Here is a 23,204-nt window from a genome sequence, read left to right as displayed (position 1 = left end):
AATAAATTTAGGTGACATGGCTGACAGCGATGGCATATGCTAAACCAACTATCTCATGTACCTGTAAGTTCCTATTATTCCACATAAGACGTCAAAATGTGGAGAATAAAACGACTGCTAATGGGACATAAGCTAGATTTGAGCTCAGTCATAACGGACTGTAATTTTCATTGTTTGTGGAGCCTCCGTGGCCGAGGGGTGTAACACACCAGCGCGGCGCAATGACCTAGGATCCTCTCACCAGTGCGGTCGCTGAGAGTTCAAATACAGCTCATACTGTCTTCCTCCCCCCCCCCCCCCCACCCCGGCCGTACATGGGAAGGTCTTCCAGCAACCTGCAAATGTGGGTTTTCGCTGGGCTCCGTCCGGTTTGCTACCACCATGATGCTTGATGTTGTCGTATAAGTGAAATATTCTTGCGTATTGCGTAAAACATGAACCAAATAAATAAATTACTCTTTTGTCTCACTTCCGGTAAAACCTTGAAACTTCGGGGAAAAGGTATTGATACTTTTGGATTCAGCGCACAAAGTTGCATTTGACAGGAGCAAATTTGCATTACCGTGGGGTAAAATATGAAGAAAGTAAAAAATGAGTCAGGTGACGTGTTACAAATGGCGCCAGAAGTCAAATTTGCATACGGAAATCAAAACTTTTTAGGATTAAAGTAGGCCTACTCTTGTAACATCTTAATCAACTTACAACATGACCAGATCAGCGGTTTTTGAAGAGACTGAATTTTCATGGTTTCCTGTAAAATTACACATGATCTTTAAATCACATGAAATATCAATGTAGCAAAAGTTATGCCATGGGTTCAGTACTGTTACTACTGAGGTATGTTTCTCTACATTACGCAGTTAGGTGAGATACTGAAGTTTGAAGTTAATCATATCGTAATGATTTCAATAGGTTTTCCCGCCAGGGAGGGGTGAACCCAGAGTTATTAAGGACTGGCTGTAATATTTTTTAGGTTTATTGGGGCATGAACGAAAAAAATCGTTGTGCAAATTGTATAAACCCGTGAATCCATTTTTCAGTTCTATTCTTAGACAAAGTAGTCCTGCGTGGGCGTGGTTTCATATTTTTCGGTTTATTGGAGTATAAACTCAAAAATTCGACCAATCGGATTGCGTTTTATAAACGTGTAACGTCAGGAAAATTAAATTCTTTTAGGTACACCTGTATTTTAGTAATTAAATGTTGGAATATTTTTCCTGTTTGATTGTAACCTTATATTCCGGATCATATCATTGCGGTCAGTTTTATCCTTGTCGAGGAAACCGTTGTGGCCTGGTTTAAACCACGGATCTTTGGGGCACCACTGACGAACTTTCCAACGTGTGACATACAATTAAACGTAAGACTGAGCAAAGGATCCCACGGGTATTTCAGACAGCCAATTACCAACACAGGCCCCCAACACGATAATGAGACGGGGACGTCCTGAAATTCCCTGTCCAAGGCCGTGACAGCATCCACTGTTCGCCAGTGGGTGGGGTGGCACACTGTACGTACCACCGAGTCAGACACCTCCCCCTCCACCTACCCACCCCATTCCCTCTTTAGCTCAAAACTGCCACCAAACATGTAAAAAAAAAACCCCAAAAACAAACAAACCCTTAATTGATTTGGATGAAATCGGAGGTTTTACAAGCATTTATTGATAATGTCTTCTTGTCCTTCACATTTATCTCAAGGAAAGAGATCAGGGCCAATTTTGAAGAGTTCACTTGGGTGCCATTTTCTTTTGGTTTCTGTTAATTCGAGTATGAGGTATTGGAGACATCTGGGAATTTTCCGATTCACTCGTACCAACACGGTTATACTTGCTCACACAGGGCGGCGAAAACATTGTCTAAATAATATTGGAGTTGATACAAAACTCTTATTCAAGACCCCATAAGTCCAGAACCAGGTTTTGTTAACGTCCACAATTTATATGTACTGTGCACATTGTTCTGTTGTCTTACACACTATAATTATCGCCTTAATATCGTCCAGTGTTGTTCCTTTCCCTATACCTTCCTGTGATATCCGTCACCTCGTCGTCTAATTGCCGCTACCGCGTATGAGTGAAGTACCCGGATGTCCGCGGTATCGAGTAAACATATGCGGCTTTTACCTTCATGACGAAAGCAATCTTTCTTAAGTTGATGATGAACACACATAGAACAACGTACATGTATATCGTCCAATTTGTTAGGTTTCTGCAATCTCTGACCGGTTTCTTCCTCCTATAATAATGGCCACCGTCCTATAAGTGAAATATTTTTGAGTACGGCGCAGAACACCAATCAAACAAATAAATAAATTGCTTACCGGAATATAGCCATGTGACTAAAACATTTGTCTTGCAATGCAGGAGACGTAACTATTAGTATATACTTATTACCATTACGGCGGATTCACAAAACCTGTTTGGAGGTTGGCAAAATACTAAATTAATTGCAACTGGAAATGTAATACGTAAAATTTTATAACATTTGCATTTTCTTACCAAAGTGTTATATATTGTAAACATTTAAAACTTTCTTTTAAGTTTTGCCCTCAAAGTCTTTTCTGCTATAACATGACATGCGCTGTATGCTTTGACAGCTGACACACAAGCTACCTGCATGGTTGTAGAGAGTAATACAAGAATGACAGTGCTGGGTGTAATTTTAAGATTAAGGAAACCTTAGGTTCGGGGTAGGGTGTCAGGGAGGAAGTGGTCAGCGAGTGGGAGAAAGTAAACTGTGTGAGATTTGATGGCCAAGCTATAACAGCTGCATTTAATCCCATTCCCTTTGGATCAAAAGAGTATTCATACTAGCGTCTAAACTGCATGGGGGCTAGGGAAATCACCTTTACCGTAAACCTACACTGGGTAGGTAGGGTGGGTGGGGTGGGGGTGGGGTGGGGGGGGGGGGGTGGTAGGGACATAAAATTAACACCTGTATACCAAGAAGGTTGACGGGATGGGTAGGGTGGGGAACGGCTACCCCAAAACTCCCGCCTCCCAGGGTGATCGACCCACACAGTAGTGTCATAAGCCAGTCACTTAGAGGCTGCACGGTCTCTGCGCTGATTGGTGCGCTTCAAAACAAGTTTGTCTGGCTAGGTGATAAATCCAGCCAACTGTACACCAAGACCTAAGACTCGCCGACAGTCGCAGAACCTGTTGATCTTCAAATTAAGCACAGAAGCAAAAGCTTCACGTGGGAATGCGACACGCAAACGCACTGTAAAAGTGGATCCATCTAGGCGGCAGGAATTCAAAACATCAATTTTGGACACGGCTGGAGGAATTGTGCCAGTCCCGTATAGCTGCGGGCCACATTTTAGAAACCGGACAGCACTGTTATTGACGAATATTTGTGATCATGGGGCAGGGGATGAAATGTAAGATTCTTACAATTCTAATTCCGCTCACAGTCCTCGTGTCCTTGATGATATGGACGGAATCAGAAAGGCTTATGGTCAGAGGTAAGTCCGCATTTCTTCTCTTACATTTTGGATTTGTTGTGTTAAGTCGGTTAAAGCATGCAGTTACACCAGATTTCTTGTTACAAGACTACACTGTACAGTTACATCAGATTTCTTCTTACAAGACTACACTGTACGATTTCTTGTTACAAGGCTACACTGTACAGTTACAACAAATTTCTTCTTACAAGAATACACTGTACAGGAAAACGCGGAAGCGTATGTTCTTATACTGAAAATCCATAGAGGCTGAGACGCCTCATTGTCAAATTCTGCTCTATATGTGTTTGTATAGTTTCTACATGTATATTCTTGCTCAAGACCACTATTGGTGAAATAACTGCGTATCTGAGTCAATATCTGGCTGCTATCTAACATACCATGACTTCGTTTCTGGATTTTGACCTTATATGTGGACGAAAAATGCATTTTTATTGGGAAATAATGGTCATAAAATATTGTTGAAACCTGCATTTTTCCAGGTGGATATCATTCTATCTTCTAAGCAAATTGAGCAAAATGAGAAACTTAGCCATGTGCGAAATTTTAGGTAAAATGCAGTATATTAAATTATGCATAGATGGGAATACTCGCCTTTACCTCTGCTTCCTAACCAAATGCGTTGCATTGCGGTGTGCATTTATAATGTATCGATGCGTCCCGTCAGTACGTATCAGACTACCCTACCAACACGTAGGATATTTGTGTTTATCGTACCTACAGCATGCTGCATGTTTTAAGTGCCAGAAATTATTCCAGCAGCATCGATTTCAAACGATAATATGACGAAAACAACGGCTGGGGTTTGTCATGCTCGGCGTAGTAATGTGGGACAAACAATATTTGGTCGTTGTCAGGTGCTGACAACATTGTAGTGTGCACAACCTGTTATGTACACACATTATAGCCCCATTATTATCATATTGTAACATGTAACATGTGTTCGTTCAACTAAGTTCAGACGTATGTTTTAATTATGTACAATAATAAAATCGCCCCCACAAAATGTATTTAAAAAGCAGATAAACACTGTTTATTGTACAGAGATAATGTTTAGGGGTAGAGGGTGGTGGTGGTGGTATTTGTTCAAAAATTATAGATATTTAGAGTTTTTGAAAACCAAACAAAGCATATAGTTTGTAAGGCACATTAAAAAATCACAGGCCTCAAGATTTCAAGTCAGCTCGTAAAACGACTTTTTAGCCATTAGATGCATGTTGATTCAATCTGTGCCGAATGTACATGTTCACGAACTCACGCCCACGCGCTGACTGAAAACTTCGTCAGTAACTCCAAAATTCCGGCTTCTCATTCGGAAAATCTGGAAATGGTTTTTATATTAAACACAAAGGAAAACCTAAACGAATTGGCTGAATATGAAAGAGCGTACAGTAGTACAACCTCACTGATCTATATAACAATTGCACCAGCATGCCATGTACAATGGCGAAATGACCACAGCGGGTTGATTTAGACACCGGCCAGCGCCGATGACTCCGCTGGAGCGTGGCACGAGTTTTTGTTGTCGTCCATTTAGAGATAGCCTTCGAGACAGGCATCAACGATAGTATAATGTAGTTGACCCCACCCTGGCTCACGCAACCCCCTGTTCCCTGTCATTCACTACCCGCTCAGCGCTCAGTCCTGGGTATATATAATAAGGTGGCAAATCTTCTTAGGATTATGGGTTTACCAGAAACCGATCACAAGGAATAATGAGCGGGAGATTTTCACGTTATCCCCACTGCAACGCATATATTATGCGACCGACATTCTTTCATACAGAAGCCCATTTTCTGCGTCCATTACGTCGTCTGCTGAGCGTTGTTTGACTTTGTACTCAGGAATTTGTTGACAGTACCTCAGTGACCCGGGTTATAGATCACAGAAAAATACACAGCCCTGAGTAAACAACTACCGGCATTTTTTTATGTTCGTGACCAAACTTCAGTTTCGAATGCCACTATCGGTAAGGTTTTACCATAGTAACGGCCACTCCTATGTAGGTTTAGCACATCAGCCGCAATGTCTGAGCAACCAACAATCCTGTTGTGGTGGTGGGTGACTTAAACACTGATAAAGTTGATAAACATTTGCACAAGTAACTTCACCTGTCGCGCTACGCTCCACTTTATCTGAGAACGTTAACTGAAGTGCCGTTTAGAAAGCCATTGTTGATTCGACCCTATGGGATTATTTGACCGTTCTCTTGGTTGCTTTCTTGTGGGTATCCGAGTCGTTTGAGACTATGGTAAATGTACCAGCGCCTTAACACTGCACACTGGGTACTGTAAACAGTGACTGCATACTACAGATACTGTAAACTGATATTGCTACGTATCCAACCTACACAGGTGTTAACGCAGAACGTTATAAACCTTTGTAAAGTAAATACTTTTAATGCAAAACACGTGTTATAGAAATCGTTGTTAATTATTTGTGGGATTAGAACTATACGTCGTTGGAAGTAGCTAAAAATATATTCAGTTGCCATGGCGTTCATGTGCACTTCACTACCATAACATTAAGTTGTCATGGCATTCATGTGCACGTAAATACAATACGGGGTATTCATTTTGTTTTGAAGTAGCAGGCTGCTGCCCAAAAGTAGGAGGATGTTTGGAGATCCATCATTGGTTGAAGCTCTTGGAGTCTAGATGTTCTGAGAGGCTATCTGAGTTTATTTTAGAGCCTACATGTATATACACAATTCTAAGTAGTAAATGAGCACATAAGAAAGTTTCAGACATAGTAAATATCATTTTTTACTTGTGTGTGTCTTTTTTCTTCCTCATAAAGAGTATACATGCACATGCCCTGCTGTTATGTGCTGACATTGGAGTCATCAATAATTAACAGCAAGAAACTGTGTCTTTGCAGTAAATGCAGTCATCACATTTCAGCAATTCAAATGTTCCAACTTAAGTGCAAACATATGAGTGTATACAATACTGTAAGCACTAAATGAACAAAGCAAGGAAACACTTTCTCATCAATAATTTCAGTCATGGCATAATGATATCAGTCATTTCTGTCCAATTGTCAGACTACAGTATCTTAAATCACAAAAACAGGTCCAGATCAAAATCCCTTTCAGAGACTGAAGATGCAGATTGAGAGTTCATATCTATATCTTGTATGAATCAGCGATGATTTCAGACAAAAATTCCTGACCTAATCCAAATGTGTTAATAATACAGATATGTGTTTTAAACATCTACAATATAGAGGTAGGCTTTTAATCTGTGCAGATAATTAACAGGCCCTGTTATTGTTATCTGTTTTCTGAATAAGTGCGGCCAGTCAAAGTCCAAAGTCAAAGAGACCAATAAAGGCCAGGCTATAGGCTTGAAACGAAAACCCTACAATGCCATTATGTTGTCCACGTAACTACAATGCCATTATGTTGCCGTGGCATTCAGGTCCACGTAACTACAATGGCATTATGCTATCGTAGCATTCACGTCCACGTAACTACAATGGTATTATGTTGTCGTGGCATTCATGTCCACGTAACTACAGTGGCATTAAATTTTTTCATGTGCATGTAACGCATGGTGTAACAAATGGTGTTTCTACATCCATATGTTAGCCTGGTCGATAAGGGTGGGAAGAGCTTGGTTTGCCCATTATAACAGTCTATGGGTATTTGTCACACCATTGACGCACCTAGGCCTGTGTGTCAGAGCGGGGCTTGGTTTGCCCATTATAACTGTCTATGAGTATTTGTCACACTACTGACGCACCCAGGCCTGTGGGTCAGAGCGGGATGTCCGCTCAGTGCAGCCCTTATCATGTACCATCGATTATGATCCTTTCTGTTTAGACATGCCCGGGCGTTTCAAATGGGCTGCGAAAACATAGGAGCCGTACATTATTTCCAACATTGTTTAAGTATATACGTAGGCTAATAGCCCCGTAGCATAATACTGGCGATGCACCTTTTGTGCGTATGCCCTTGAGTATGGCCAGCGGCCATTGGGAACTGCTAGTTTGATTATAGATGGTTTGCAATGGCAGCCATCTTTGAGATAAGTTTGTTTCTTGGCTACCCATTGTATGCTCTTACAAGCCAAGGGTCTTTGCCCAATTTATGACACTTCTACCAATAGACACCCAGTGGGCAATACACAAACTTACCTCATTGCATGGCTGACATTGCAAACCATCTATATCTATTTATTTATTTGGCTGGTGTTTTACGCCGTACATTATGTTGTGTGGAAACCGGACAGGGCCCGGTTTAAACTCACGAACATCCGCGTGTTGCAAACCATCTATAGAGTTCACTGTAAACAAATGTAACTGATCACTGATAACTAGCTTCTCCGAGCGGACACCATCAACACCAATTGTTCCGTTCCGCATAGTTGTTCCGCAAACAGTGCAAGACGTTTCAGTTTTAGGTACTCGCTATGTTACAGTATATGTACACCAACACACACGGAATGACTTCTCGTCGTTATTTGATTAAAACATTAAGTACGACGTACAAAGCCAAGCGTATGCATGTCTGTACTGATTCTTGGCTACATTATCTTCCTTAGGGCAAAGACTAGAAAAAGATGAGTAACGAGTATTGGGGAATATACGGAGTGGAACGCAATTTGAACTTTATAACTATTGAACAACCTACATGCTGGCTTCCTCTCCGGCCGCACATGGGAAGGTCTACCAGCACCCCCCCCCCCCCCGGATGGTCATGGGTTTCCCCCATGGCTCTGCCCGGTTTCCTCCCACGATAATGCTGGCCGCCGTCGTATAAGCGAAATGGAATTTAATCCAAACGCGTTAAGCAAGGATGTTTCGGAATGTAGAGGACATCGCCGGAAACATGCATGCCCCCCCCCCCCACACACACACACACAACCAGGAACATGTCTGGCACACAGACAGACACACACTCACCCACCGCCCCCCGTTGTAGTTTCACTTTGCTTTGTGTATAGGATATAATATTATTTGTCCTCTGTGAATATTTAGGATATAATAAAAGGATGTATGGCTACACCTCGGATTTTTCGCATACCGGTACCTTGCTCATTTCGCTTAAGTACAACCAACAGCTGCCCACAACAGTAGACGCGACCTTTGTGCATAAAATTAGGTTATTCCTTCGTCCACTGTGCTTACCTCTATTATGAACACTGACAACTGGCGTTGTTGTTGTTTGTTTGTTGCGCCATGGTAACAGTGACGGATTATCTGGACTGTTTGGTCTTGCCGGTATGCGACAAATTTCACCCGACGTGCCTCGGCAGCGTGTGAATAATATCAATGGCCATGCTGATTATGCGAGGATATACTGTGATCGCTGACACTGTTTAGAGTCGTCTCTTATTTATGTATTTATTTGCCCCCCCCCCCCCCCCCCCCCAACCCCTCCAACGCTTCAGCAAAACATACGAATGTTATTTTAACGCTGCCTGTCCGTTTTTCTCTCTGTCTGATTCTTGATTTTTGATTCTGTACAATAACAACGCCATGTGTCACCGGATTTTTTGCATCAGATTTTGGCAGCAGATTAATTTCATCTAATCCACGATCAAGTTCGCAAAATCACTTGGATCTGGACATAGGTTTTGAGGTATACGACAGATTTACTTTGTTCTGTCTGGTCGTGGGTTTCCCCAGCAATTTTTATGTATAATTTCATTTTGTGGTCACAAAAGTTGGCAATCAAGCTGGCTTCACTCGAACGCTTTGCACATCTAGCTTGGGATATGAATTGCATTAATTTGCTTGTTTGATTGGAGCTTAACACTACATTGAAGAAGTTTTATGTAACACTGGTCTGTTTTATTTAGGGAGGAAACGGAAGTGTCTTTAGCAAGCATATGGCTCGCGCCCCATGGCCAGTGTCCAGACTAAAGTACAGTTTGATTTGTATAAGAATACGCTCCACCTGGTTTCCTCTAACCAGAATGCTTGCCGCCGTCGTATAAGTGAAATATTCTTGAGTCCAGCGTAAAACGCCAATCAAATAAATAAATATTAGAATAAGACTGGTTTTAGCATTTAAGCCTTTTCGGCTTAAATTTTAATAGACTTTTGAACAATTGACCCCAGTTCTGAATTGGTGCAGTGTCGATTAAATCTGTGATAGAGGGTCAGTAACTCGCGATCGCTTTTCTATGACTTCAGCTCAGGAGAAGTTGTCCGGTTCCAAACGAAAGGTTATGCATGCGGTGTTACTTAAATACTTCTTTGTTTCAGATGGTAACACCAGGTTAGTGCTGAGAGAAATAAACGGACAGACACTGCGTGAGTATGTCATCGAGCGTCAACCGCAAGATATGTCCTTGTCCAGAATAGGAGAAATCCCACCGCAGCTGTTTGAGAATTCCCTTGTGGCGGGGAAAGTGCGGCCCAACAAAGGTGAGTCAGTCTAGCTGCATGAGTGGTAGAAGTACACGTTTTTACATGATATGTAGGCTCCCGTGTATACAACAGGGAACTCGCCGTTGGGGCTTTATGTTAGTGGATTGTAACTTTTTCAAGACTACTTTCTGAAAACAATTTGTGTATACATTTACAAAGGTGAACTAGTACCTTTACTTGGACAGGTTTCCCTTTGTTTCCCCGCTCTTAGTGCTTAAAGGCCCTTGGTGACAATAAGCGCTACAACCACTACCGTGTGCAGATCTTAACGTCACATGTGTGGAAGCTCGTCACCAGTTTGAACGTTCATGGTTTCCTCCCAAATTCCTCTACCCATGATACTTATACGGCATTATATAAGTGACAAATACTTTGAGTTTTGTCGTAAGGCAACAACCAAACAATGCACTAATGGTTACTCATTTAAATGTTCATAATATGTTCATTGTCGCCCTCGTGCATTTTCAAAACATTCAAACTTTAATGCGTAAGATAAAATGTTAAAGTTTTCCCACCGTTTTAGAAATTCATCCCCTCTTTTTTTCAATCCTGTAATAGTTCGTTGCCAGCAAACCTCCTAATAGTCGTGGGTTTCCCTGGGACCTGCCCAGTTTCCTCCCGCGATAATGCTGGCCGCGGTCGTATAAGTGAAATGTTCTTGAGTACGGCGTAAAACACCAATCACATTAATATAATGGTTAGTTAATGATACGTTCGAAAGTACACGTAGGCGGCTTGATTAGTTGATTATACTGTATATCATTGGTCTTCCTGTTACTCCATCCCTTTCGTCCCGAAGACTTTATTGTTCTCTTTCATCTGTTACAGTGAAGTTTACGTTTGCCATTTCCTGCATCGAACGCCAACAGAACACTACGTATATATTCAGCACTATCGACTCGCTGTTGGATAACGCCAACTCCACGCAGAAGGAGCAAATAGTTATCATTATTCTCCTGGCTGATTTCGTACAGGCATCCAAACAAAAGCTGTCCAATGCTCTCGTCCGTCGATATGAAGAACATTTCGAGTCCGGTCTCATTAGAACCATCCAAGCTCCCAGGGATTTCTACCCAGATCTGGACCATCTGAAAATTACCTATCACCACCCGATGTTAAGGGTAAAATGGCGGTCTAAGCAGAATTACGATTTCGCTTATCTTATGTTGTACAGTCGGCATGTCGCAGAATATTATCTGCAGCTCGAGGACGATGTGACCACCGTTCCTAATTACATCGGACTGATGGAGGACTTCATGACTCGCTACAAGATATTCACCTGTTTGGAGTTCAGTGAACTCGGATTTATCGCAAAGTTATTCCATTCTTATGATCTGGAAAAACTTGCCAAAATGTTGATGTTGTTTTATAATGAACAGCCCAATGACGTCACTTACTTACATTTTAATGAGCTGATGTTACAATTTCGCAGAATTGTGAGGAAACCGACACTTTTTCAGCACCACGGCTACTACTCGTCGTTGTCGATAAAACGGCGAAACACAACGGATATGTTCTTTGTGGGAAATCCAAATTTTACACTTCCTGTCATGCGCAGAGCGTCAAAAGGAATTCGTGGACCGGAAGCAGAAATTTACGTAGAACGAGAAAAATTAATCAGACAGATGAAGGAAAAAAACAAAAAAATAAAAAAACGCCAACTATTATCCATATCAAATAAGAGGCATTAGCAGGGATAGGGAAGTTCAAGAATAAAACAGGAAAAGATTATTTGTAAAAAATTAACAAAAACATGAACGAAGAAGTCAACAGTGTTACTTGGTAGCATCGGCATATTTTGTTGTAACAGCCTGTGAACAATACTTCTCAAGCACTTACGCTTACATCTTTTGGATTGACAGTCGAAATATGTGATATTTGGTTTTTCAGTGGTTGCACAATTACGATGTCTATAGTATTACGAAATCAGAGTATAATTCTCTACGCACTGTGGGATTATTCTGGTATCTGATTCAATGTATAGGTTTCAACTTGATTACCTAGTATCAGAGTTGATATTGGAGATCTGGATAACCATTCTGGAAACATCCTGGGTAATCAATGTGACCAAACTTACTCTTTCAGAACTTAGCAAAGGAGTTTACAGCATTGCGCTGATACTGCACACAAACTTCTGTCAAGAATTTGTACAGTTATTCGCCGTTGCTCTGAGACATTAAAAATGGAGGAGTAAGCTTAAGCTTCGTGAAAGCATTTCCCACTCTGCATGACTGAGAAATATTATTTTAAAACCAATGCATGAATGAAATAACTTAATTACTTGTAGCTATATATTAAGATTTAATTATAGGGCTTACTGAAGAGAAAATAGGCCTGTGATGTTATGTGGCTTCTACTTTGATGGTTAGCAGACTAGCTCCAGATTGGAGGTAAGTTTTGCTGGTCATCCGCAGTCTGACGTCTTCCATACCATCTCGTAGAATATAGCTACTTAACGATTGGCTTAAAGGTCTCCACACGTGGCCTTGTGGGTATCTAATACCAGGTGTTGTTTAATTTGGAAGCACTTGAACAGTTATTTTACAGAACGATCTACTTGACTAGAATGGGAAGTTTTACCTGACATATTTAGTCCGAGATTGCTCTAACATTAGGTGTGGCAAAATTTTGTTTGGTCAAGGATGATTCAAAACCAGCGTCAGAGCGAGCTCCATTTAAAAAAACCCGATGCAGTTACCTGTCCTTGTCTAATATGTAGAGATTTTCAGTACAGCACAGCAACTTCATCAGGGTTTTTAATGGAGCGCGCTCGGATGTTTGTTTGTGGCAATCCTTGGTCGAACAAAACTTTACCTAAACCTTACGCCAGAGGCATTTCTAATTGATGACGTCATTAAACAGGATTGATCAGATTTAACAGGACAATATGATGTTGCTTCAAAGTGCTGTGTTTCTATCGACCAATTATTTGATGTGTATAGATTAGTTTTACGCAAGAAGAAAGCAAGGTTTTTAAATTGTATATTTTACATTAATTGTAATTTTTTTATTTAACAAATAACACTTAAAAAAAGTGATCTCTTATTTTCTTTATCAAAGACCACTGTATATCGACAGTTTATTTACTTTGACTTTTTGTTTTATTTGTTTTGTTTGCCGTACACACACACACACACACACACACATACACATACACATACACACACACACACACACACACACACACACACGGTATGAAAAGCTACTGCAATTTTTTTCCTGTTTATGACTGAATTGGAGTGAAAAAGATTTTGCTTTTCTTGCTTCACCAGTTTTGTGAGAATGTCAAATGCACACATTGTGTTACCTTTTTCTTAACGTTTCATTGCTCTCATATTTGTAAAAAATATCCATAATTACACGTATTATATGACTGGAGCAAGAAAATCAGAACGACATTTTACTTCATCATTGTTTTATTGTGCACAACAGAGGTTTTTACATGTCGTCACTTCAACCTACACCATGTCCTAACTTCAATTTCATGCATGACCATGTTCAGTTATACATCTCATACGCTAATTGTGAGTCATTTTTTTGGCACTGCAGCAACTATGAATCGTTTTTTCACTGCAGCAACTGTGAGTGGTTTTTGCACTGTGTCAGCTGTGAATCGTTTATGCACTGCAGCAACCATGAGATATTGTTTGCACTGAAGTAATTGTAAGTCGTTTGTCCACTGCAGAAAAAAAAAGCTTCCTGCGTGGTATAGTATAATTGTGCACTATACCGTGACTGTGATTCGTATGGATTTTACAACAATTGTCAATCGTTAATGTACGTCAAGACAATTATTGAGCAAAACTAATTTAATCTAAATTTTATTCGGATTAAAATTAAGTTTTAATGTTAATGAAATAAGCAAATCTAAAATTGTATATATGAAATTTTATTCTGGATGTATTTTTATAAACTGCATTTTTATGTTAGCTCAACATGCAATGGTGTTCCTTCCATATTTTATATTTTTTCACGCATTTGTTAAAATAAAGTTTTCAAAGTTTTAATTGAGAAACCTGTTTGTTTGAGATTTGTTATTGAACAGGTTTTAAGTGGCAATTGTTTTGCCTTTTGCAAAAATATTATGCCTAGATTTCAGTAAGTCCAACATGTTTTAGCAGCTTTATACTTTAGTCAAAGCTTGGAGCATGGTTAGGCCTTTACAATAATGTATTTTATGTCGCCAGAAGAATATTAGAGATTAAAGCGAAAGACGGCACCTGGCTAATGTTTATGTCCACTGAAATACTACCATTTAAAGTAAAGGTCCATAAATAATACAGGCCTGTCCCACAATATGGGACCTGTCCCGTTAAATTTCCCTTCGGCTACACGTAACTAACTCGTTATAAACAATCTCAAAATGCGTGAATGGGTAGGCCACAGCTTAGGCCGCGCAATCTGGCAGCAACGTGTTTGATTGCATAAAATTCTCAAGATGGCTGCCTCGATTCATGCCAGCCATTTGAGCAGTATTGTCATTTTGTTCTACGTGGTTTTCTTTGAAATCTCATTGAAACAATATAGTATGATACTTTTTAGAAAGCTTAACTATCCTGCTTTAAACTGAAATATGTTTTAGCCAGGTACTGTCTTGCCCTTGACGGAACTTTCAGCGATTTATTCATTTGTTTGATTGGTGTATCACACCAGCGTTGATTCCATTGTGAAGTTTGGCGTCAGATCGTATTTGTCGGTTAAATATTTATCTCTAAGCTTGCCGCCAATTGTAATTCCAGGTTTAATACTCAACTGTATAGTTTGCTGTGAGTTTCTGGTTCAGTATTCAACTGAGCAGTTGTCTGTCGCTTTCGGTATACCTCTGCGAAGTTAGCTGCCTGCCACATAAAGTTCCCGGTTCGATATATAACTCTGAACTATGTCCACTGTTCCCGCTTAAGTATTACATTGTGTAGTTAGCTGTCAGTTCTCGCTTCAGTATTCCACTGTGTAGTTATCTGTCAGTTCCCGCTTCGGTATTCCTCTGTGTAGTTATCTGTCAGTTCCCGCTTCAGTATTCCAATGTGTAGTTATCTGTCAGTTCCCGCTTCAGTATTCCTCTGTGTAGTTATCTGTCAGTTCCCGCTTCAGTATTCCACTGTGTAGTTATCTGTCAGTTCCCGCTCCAGTATTCCACTGTGTAGTTATCTGTCATTTCCCGCTTCAGTATTCCTCTGTGTAGTTATCTGTCAGTTCCCGCTCCAGTATTCCACTGTGTAGTTATCTGTCCGTTCCCGCTTCAGTATTCCACTGTGTAGTTATCTGTCAGTTCCCGCTTCAGTATTCCACTGTGTAGTTATCTGTCAGTTCCCGCTTCAGTATTCCACTGTGTAGTTATCTGTCAGTTCCCGCTTCAGTATTCCACTGTGTAGTTATCTGTCAGTTCCCGCTTCAGTATTTAACTGTGTAGTTATCTGTCAGTTCCCGCTTCAGTATTTAACTGTGTGATTAGCTGTCAGTTCCCGCTTCAGTATTTAACTGTGTGATTAGCTGTCAGTTCCCGCTTCAGTATTTAACTGTGTGATTAGCTGTCGTTTCATGCTTCTGTATATTCAGTTGGGAAGTTAGCTTGCAGTTCCCCGTTATTTGTGATATTATCAAGCAGTTTTTGGTAACCTGTTTGATATTAAACTGTGCAGCTAGAACTGCTCAGTCGGTTTGATATTTAACTTGGAAATTAGCTCCCAATTTCAGGCTCCATATTTATTGATTGAGTCAGCTCCAGCTGTGCTTAGTGTGACACGATGTTGAAGAAATTTGAGGAACGAACTCTTTTCATAACGTCCACCATGCTCGGTGCTAAAGTGCACCCCTTCAAGCTGAAATGACCAGTTCGTCCGGACAATAATGATAACTATTATCTTAAGACCGAAATGAGTCGAGCCGATAATTTTGTGGTCTCTGGGGTCCATAAGGGTCAATGAGAGGTATGTTGGAATTACGGGACTTGCGAAAACAACATTTGTGGAAAAGCATGGTCTTTGTGACTGCCACGAGTTAAGGGTTCAAACCCGACCTTGGAAATTCGTTTAAGACCACATGTCTTCCAGCAATGGGGTGGGCACATAAAGTCAAAAGTGCGAAATGTTGTCAGTAACTTGCCAAAGGCCTGTGGTTTATACCCCTAGCACATAGATTCCCTTCAACTTAGACTTATGTTAAGCCTGATTTTATCTTTGAAATAGCCTACTGTGTTAAAATTGTGGTTTACCTGAAGGATTTTTCTTTTAATACTGAGAATCGTCTAAGATCTTTTGAGGAAAATTTAAAATTACCCTTTTACTTCAAATCAAAGTGCAAGAATTAAGGAATAGTGCCACAATTTAAGACAGATCCACGATGCTGAAGCCAGATTATTTCGTCCAATCAGAATGATCGAAATTCTTTTTGTGATTCTCCCCGGATATAGCGCGAGAGTGCCTGAAAGTTCCTTATGGTATAACCCACTTGGAACTATAGTTAGGCTATAATGGTGCTTATCATAAGTATCTAAATGTTGACGTTGTAAAGTGGTCTTCACGGGCCATATATTATATCTGGTGTAATGACAGGAAGATGTTTTACACCCCGAACCGCAATTTGGTAAAATCTATATCTAACCTGATCAAAGAAATCTGATATTATACACAGTGATAGTCAAAAGAACTTATGATACAGTGGAAACTAAAATTATTACATTGCAAACAACCCATCTCATTGGCCTCGTGCACAAAGCGATTGTAGGCAAGTTGATAGCAACTACCATGAAAATGTTCTTAACATGTGTCGCCATGAAGAGTATCTGGTACTGTAAGGCGGAGAATCGGCCCCAGAGAAGTACGATAAGAAACTGTAAATTTCAAAATCCCATCACAGCTCTGTAAATTTCCAGATCCGAAGTATAAAACTTGGTCGAATCACCCATAAAAGTTATATGGCCATAAAAGAGATGGTTACTTAGCAATAACCCGACAAAAATGCACTCTCGATCAAAAACGCCAATTTTTCGTTCAAACGAGGCACTATGTACTTAATTTACAATATGAAGATCAACGTTAACCAGAAAAATATCTTTTATGTGTGTATTTCTGCGTGCTGTCAACGTTTCGTTCTGGTTAACATATGTCTTCATGTGTAAAAAATTAACTTTGTAATGTGATTAGTCATATTTTGGCAAGTTTAAAATTCGTTTTTCCGCCATCATATATCAGGCATCCTTCATAGTGCAGTGAACTAAGTCACCGTGTAAAGCAGGTTGCATTTCGGGAAAGAGTTCGAATCTTTGTTGTTCTCTCTTTTTATTTATTTATTTATTTTGGGGGTAACATACCTTTTGTGTGAGATAAAATATAGTCTGCCATGCATTAAATAAGTGTTATCATGAATTATTTATTTATTTATTTGATTGGTCTTTTACGCTGTGCTCAAGAATATTTCACTTATACGACGGCGGCCAGCATTATGGTGGGTGGAACCGGGCAGATCCCGGGGGAAACCCTCGACCATCCACAGGTTGCTGAAAGACCTTCCCACTTATGGCCGGAGAGGAAGCCAGCATGAGCTGTACTTGAGCTCACAGCGACCGCATTGGTGAGAGGCGCCTGGGTCATTACGCTGCGCTAGCGCGCTAACCGACTGAGCCACGGAGGCCCCTTATCATGAATTAGAATGGATACTTGTTAAGTTTTGGTATAACGTAACCAATGGCAACTATAGCGAAACCAAACATGAATCCTTCTGAGAGCACGTGGTAATCTGGCTATCACTAACATCAACATGTTATGCGTAGTAGAGGTATAAGGCTGAACATTTGTTATATATGTATTTAATTGATTAGTGCATAACTGCGCGTTCATTAATTTTTCAGAAAGTTACATTTGTTGCGGAGTGACTTTCTCCACTCTACAAGTGTTCGATACAAAAACAGATATTTCAGTGCGACTAGAGCAGTGTACCATTTATCGATTTTATGGCCTATACTTTGCTACCGTGTACGTTTGGAGCTTTATAAGTTGCATGCTTGCCAATTAACGGGAAAAGAAGAATAAAACAAAACGTGAAAAGAAGTAGCCTCGAGACTGTCAGCAGCTGTCACTCGCAGCCATAGTCAGTTTCTCTTCTTGAGATACACAATTTCTTGCACGGGGGCCGATTCCTCGCCTTAGCATACCAGGCCCTTTTCTAGTGGTGACAGTGATGTAACGCGAGAGGCTAGAGCGACGCGTGCACTGTTTGGAGTACACATGTATTGCTCGATCGGCAGCTAATTTGTCACAAAAGAGCCGAACTGGGAAATATTAATCCGGGAACCTAAGCAGCAGCTCTGTCTCCACAGTTAAATATCAAACCGAGTACCGACGGATAGGTTCTATCTGCACAGTTTAATATGAAACCGGGAACCGACGAATAAGTTATGTCTGCACAATTTAATATCAAACCGGGAACCTATGGATATGTTCTGTCTGCACGGTTTAACATCAAACCAAAAACCATTGACTGCCTGCTCATTTCACAAATAAATCTCCATTAAGTTTCAAATCTGTGTCTTCGAACCAAGGCTTTTGTAACTGAAAATTACAGTTCCGCGGAAGCTGATCGGTTAATTACCTCTTGCTGAAAAAACCGGTGAAGTGCGAAAAGGTGAAACGAAGCCACTCGACGCTCAAGTCAGGATTAATTCTACACTCAGATGATTTCATAGCACGAACATTTGTTGGAAAGTGTGGTCATTGTAATACGCCTTGACCACTTGTCCACGACCTGTTCCCCTTATGACACCCCGCCCAGTCACATTATTGAACCAGCCAGCCCTGTTTCCTTGATATAACATTACATTGCTGCGCGGCAAGGGATGGTAACTTTAAAGTCTTCGGCATGGCCCACCAGCATTCGATCACAGGTCTCCCATTCTCGAGAAGGACGCTCTAACCATTGGGCCAAAGCGATGTCATAGCTTGGAGTGTTCTAGTCAATGTTGTTCATTTAAAAGAAAAGACGACACTAGGCCAGATATATATATATATATATATATATATATATATATATATATATATATATATATATATGCATCAATGAAGTATTGCACATAAAGTTTACAAAGCATGCTTTGCAGTGTTGCATATCCGAGATATAACAGTTCAAAGTTATCCAAATCCTAATCGCGCACATAAAAAAAAAAAGACAAAAAAAAGACGCCTTTTCAGTTTCAACCAATCAGGCGTGAGTTATTTCTATAACCCTAGAACACACGTTTCTTCTGATGTCACCTGGTCACTGTATTGCCTTTTGGCAATATAGGGTGGGTGTACGAGTGAGGCAACAACGTATTCCCCGCTTCTCAACCATGACGTATCACATGGCCTGGTAAGAACTTAATGTTAATTTTTGAAGTTAGCAACCATATCAGAACACATTGTCTGTGGTTGTTTAGGCCTGTTTCCGCTCATCTTTCGAAATGACTAAGGTTATAGTACTGGTTGTATTTTGTTTTAAAATGTGTAGAATTGGATGGGCTGTGTACAAAGATGTGTTCCAACTGAAGCAAATTGTGTTCCTAGTATTAAGATGTTTCAGTATACATCGACCACCATTCACTCTTTTAGTTTTTAATGGCCCTAGTCACTGTTTAAAGGGCTGCTCAGCCAGGGGTACACACATCCTCCCGTCCCTGGACACTTTCTCCTCCCAGGGTGCGGTCGTAAGCCTAAAACACCAATCAAATGAATAAACAAATAAATAAATAAAATGAACAGTTGCATTAGAAGCCCTGCTAGTTCTTATGTTGTATGGTCGTTTGGGCTGACGGTTTATACCTATACTACCGAGCGTATTTGTTCTTTTTTCAGTACTGATTTGTTTACTATATATGTAACTGGTGTTAAACCCCGTACTCAAGAATATTTCACTTATACGACGGCGGCCAGCATTGTGGTGGGAGGAAACAGACCACAGCCCGGAGGAAATCCACGACGATCCGCAGATTGCTGTCAAGCTTCACATTTATGACTGGAAGCTTGCGTGCGTTGGGCTCGAACCCGCAGTTATTGTTCTAACACATTATAACCATGCATTTAGGTGTGGAGGCTCCTGGTTGCCAGTATTGTTGTTACCTAAAAAATTGAACTCATTCATGCATTGCATGACAAGCATAGCTTGTTTAATAATGCAGAATTTGTCTAATCCAGGGTGTCGGAACTGTTTGAAAAGCATCGAGATAATGAAGGCATCTAATGGTGGTGAAAATTTGTATTGTGAAAGCTACCTGTACGGTAAGAAAAGCTGAGAAAAGATGACCTGTAGGGACATTGTTCATGAGATGGAACTGACAAGGACAGAAAATGTCTCGCAGGGGTGGGGTAAATGCCCTACATTCGCACAGCCACGCCCACAGAGGTACCTATATACAGCATGCCTCGAGGCGCATCGCTAACACTGGGTAGCTGTCTTAATTTGATCTCACATATGGTCATCAATCTTAACATAACCAGCTTAAGAAACCTCTGTTCATATCGGGGTTCTCTGACAATAAATGAGAATGTTCTAAAGGATCTTAGAAGACCTGCATGTGGTCTTATGTTTTCAAGGACCTTTCAGCTTAAGTAGGCCTATACGTACAAACCTTAATGTAGAGATTTTTAAATTCGACTGTAGTGACATAGACAACAACTCGGTACTCAGCTTGAACTAGCACTGTTGTGAATGAATAGAACTGAGCTAATGGACACGCAGTCGGGGTTCCTCATTTACTCGCTGTGTGGGCGCAGCACCTACTCCTACTCTGACCCCCTCTTTGTGTATGTGGACACACTGGCGAACGAACGGGTGAAAACAAGATAACAGTTATGGTTACATAAGAGCCGGGATAGTTAGGAAAAGGACCAGATTTTATCGCATGTGTTCGCATTAATCAGTCGCCTCCCCACCTCCTTTCCAGTCACCTATTCAAGCAGCCGTTACATGGGAAGCCGCAGGGTGCAAGGCATTTGCGGAAATCAGTGAACCAGAACAATACAGAACAAAGTTTTAGTTGATTGTAGGTCAACGTTGTACTCGAGAATTTTCCCCATACGCACTGCTGAAGCAAACCAAACAAGATTTGTCATGTCGCGTACATTACAAAGCGATTCCATTCCATGCAATGACATGCGCCACAGCATTAAGGGATTCTGGATGTTCTAAACAATGATTAACTAATTTAATTCACCCCTGAATTAGTATTAGTTCAACGCGGTACTCGAAAATCTTTCTAATACGCACTGGTGGGGCAAACCAAAGTAGGCTTTTGTAAAGTTGCACACATTCATACATAAATTAGATAACAAGGTGTCTCCATTCGAATGATTTGCACCATGGTAATAAGAGGTATTTCAGAGATTCAGGCTGTTCTAATCAACGATGATCAATTCATAGAGAACTATTGCCACAATACTGCGGCTCAAACCCTGTGACCCTTTTGTACACACATACAAAATCTGGATCTTATGTAAATAATTCCCCACAGCTTTAAAACCTAAACTTGCATTTTTCGGTGAACAAAGCATATCTCTCGGAGTTAAGTTAACGATTCCGGCGTCTACAAGATTACGAAACAATGTGTTTAAGCAGCGTAATTTTCAAGTTGGTGGCGAAATTACCATTGGCAAACACACCCACAAGTGTCTTTATTATTGAGGGACAGGAGATGTGAGATGTGCTAGAGAGAAATATAGAAAACTTACATAGGCCTACACACATGAACTGCATATCATAAAACAAGGTTTTCAAACGATGACTTACAAAAAAAGAAAAATTAAGCTGTGCGTAAGACTGGAAAGATTCTCTCTCGAGTGAATTGGTTGGCCCTGAAAAGGGCCTTTGGAAATAGCAACAAATCAGCGCACTGCTGATGGAAGTTTTTAAGCCTTTGTTTTCTTGGCAGCTGTCTTCTTTGCCGGCTTCTTGGCGACCTTCTTCGGGCTCTTGGAAGGTTTCTTGGACGCTGGCTTCTTGGCGACCTTCTTAGGTGACTTCGGCTTCTTTACAACCTTCTTGGTTGGAGTTTTCTTTACTGCGGGTTTCTTGGCCACCTTCTTTGGTGATTTAGTCTTCTTGGTGGCGGTGGTCTTTTTGGTTGCGGGTTTCTTTGCTGCTGATTTCTTGACGACCTTCTTCGGCTTCGCCGGTGCCTTCTTAGCTGCGTCACCGAGACGAAAAGACCCAGAGGCCCCTGTCCCTTTGGTCTGTTTCAACACTCCGGTCTTGACGCCATTCCTCAGAGCCACCTTCAGATGAGTGTTGACGGTTCTCTCGTCGCTGACTTTGTAGTTGACCATGATGTACTTGAGAATTTTGCTCTTGGAGCAGCCTCCTCTCTCCTTCAGCTCTTTTAAGGCAGCCACTACCATCTCGATGTATTTGGGGTGATCGGTGGGCTTCTTTGGCTTGGTGGTTTTCTTCGCCTTCTGCATGGCTGGGGCTGGAGCGGAATCTGCCATGTCTGAGTAAAACGTTCTATGTGATGAGCTTCCTACTCCACGATCAGGTGTGTGAATACTACAGCCACGTGGAGGCCTACATTACATAGCACGAGCGCGGACCTCAACGAGAGCAAGCCGCGAATTTCTCCCTAACTCAGCCTTTATCATCACGATTGTGTTTGTTCACTTGTACTTCTCTGTAAATATCTCTGCACATAATGAACGGATTCTACTTAAAATAAAAACATTAAAATCTACAGAAATTTATCTTTAAGCTGATATACATTTCATGCATAATGGCCGTAAACTATTAGTAAAAAGAGCTTGTCAAAGTGCAAGAAGCATGCGAAGATGACGAACATGTGGCAAACAAAAGTCGTTTAATGAATTATAGTGTGCATATTTTGTGTTTCTAAATCTACAAACGTATTCCCCATCTTCCATTTATACTAGTATCGCCATTTTTGGCTTCTCTTAGCGAGCTGCATGATTGTAATTTGTCTTTAAACGTGACCAACCCGTCTTCAAAATCTCAACCTGATTGCCACTTCGATCCCTCGCAGTTAGCTACGTGACCAAGCATTACCTGTGAAATCTACATGTAACTCATGTGGAAACTTTCACAAATATCATATGTGATCAGCTATGTTATGTTTTTGAAAGAATCATCTCACTAAATATTTATTGTTCAGTGATTTAAGTTTTATCTTGATTACTTTTTTTTTAAGGAAAAAGCCTATGTATTTTCGACGTTTTCCTGACACTGTTTGTAGAAGAGACGCTTTGCTGTGTTTACTGATACAGTGGGATTGTAGGCGAAAATATGTCACGGCCAGCTTCAAAGCGATCAGAATTAAAACCTGTAATATTTTGTTTTACGAATTCCATTTGAGAATGTAAATATATAAATTTTACTGCAAA

General features: G+C 40.7%; 2 protein-coding genes across 2 annotated transcripts; one reads left to right on the top strand and one right to left on the bottom strand.

Annotated features, from left to right (window-relative positions):
* The first annotated feature begins 3,365 nt into the window (after window positions 1-3,365).
* Window positions 3,366-11,540, top strand: LOC135479801 (alpha-1,3-mannosyl-glycoprotein 4-beta-N-acetylglucosaminyltransferase C-like). The gene is made up of 3 exons (XM_064759707.1): window positions 3,366-3,468; window positions 9,685-9,846; window positions 10,678-11,540. The coding sequence occupies exons 1-3, from the start codon at window positions 3,366-3,368 to the stop codon at window positions 11,538-11,540; spliced, it is 1,128 nt and encodes a 375-aa protein (XP_064615777.1).
* Window positions 11,541-21,722: 10,182 nt separating this feature from the next.
* LOC135479581 (histone H1-delta-like) lies at window positions 21,723-22,301 on the bottom strand. Its single transcript, XM_064759470.1, has one exon. The coding sequence runs from the start codon at window positions 22,299-22,301 to the stop codon at window positions 21,723-21,725; it is 579 nt and encodes a 192-aa protein (XP_064615540.1).
* Between the last annotated feature and the right edge of the window lie 903 nt (window positions 22,302-23,204).

This window comes from Liolophura sinensis, chromosome 12 (genome assembly GCF_032854445.1).
Source record: "Liolophura sinensis isolate JHLJ2023 chromosome 12, CUHK_Ljap_v2, whole genome shotgun sequence".
NCBI lineage: Eukaryota > Metazoa > Mollusca > Polyplacophora > Chitonida > Chitonidae > Liolophura > Liolophura sinensis.
Note: the sequence above shows the minus strand (reverse complement) of the source record. Positions and strands in the feature narration are given on the sequence as shown.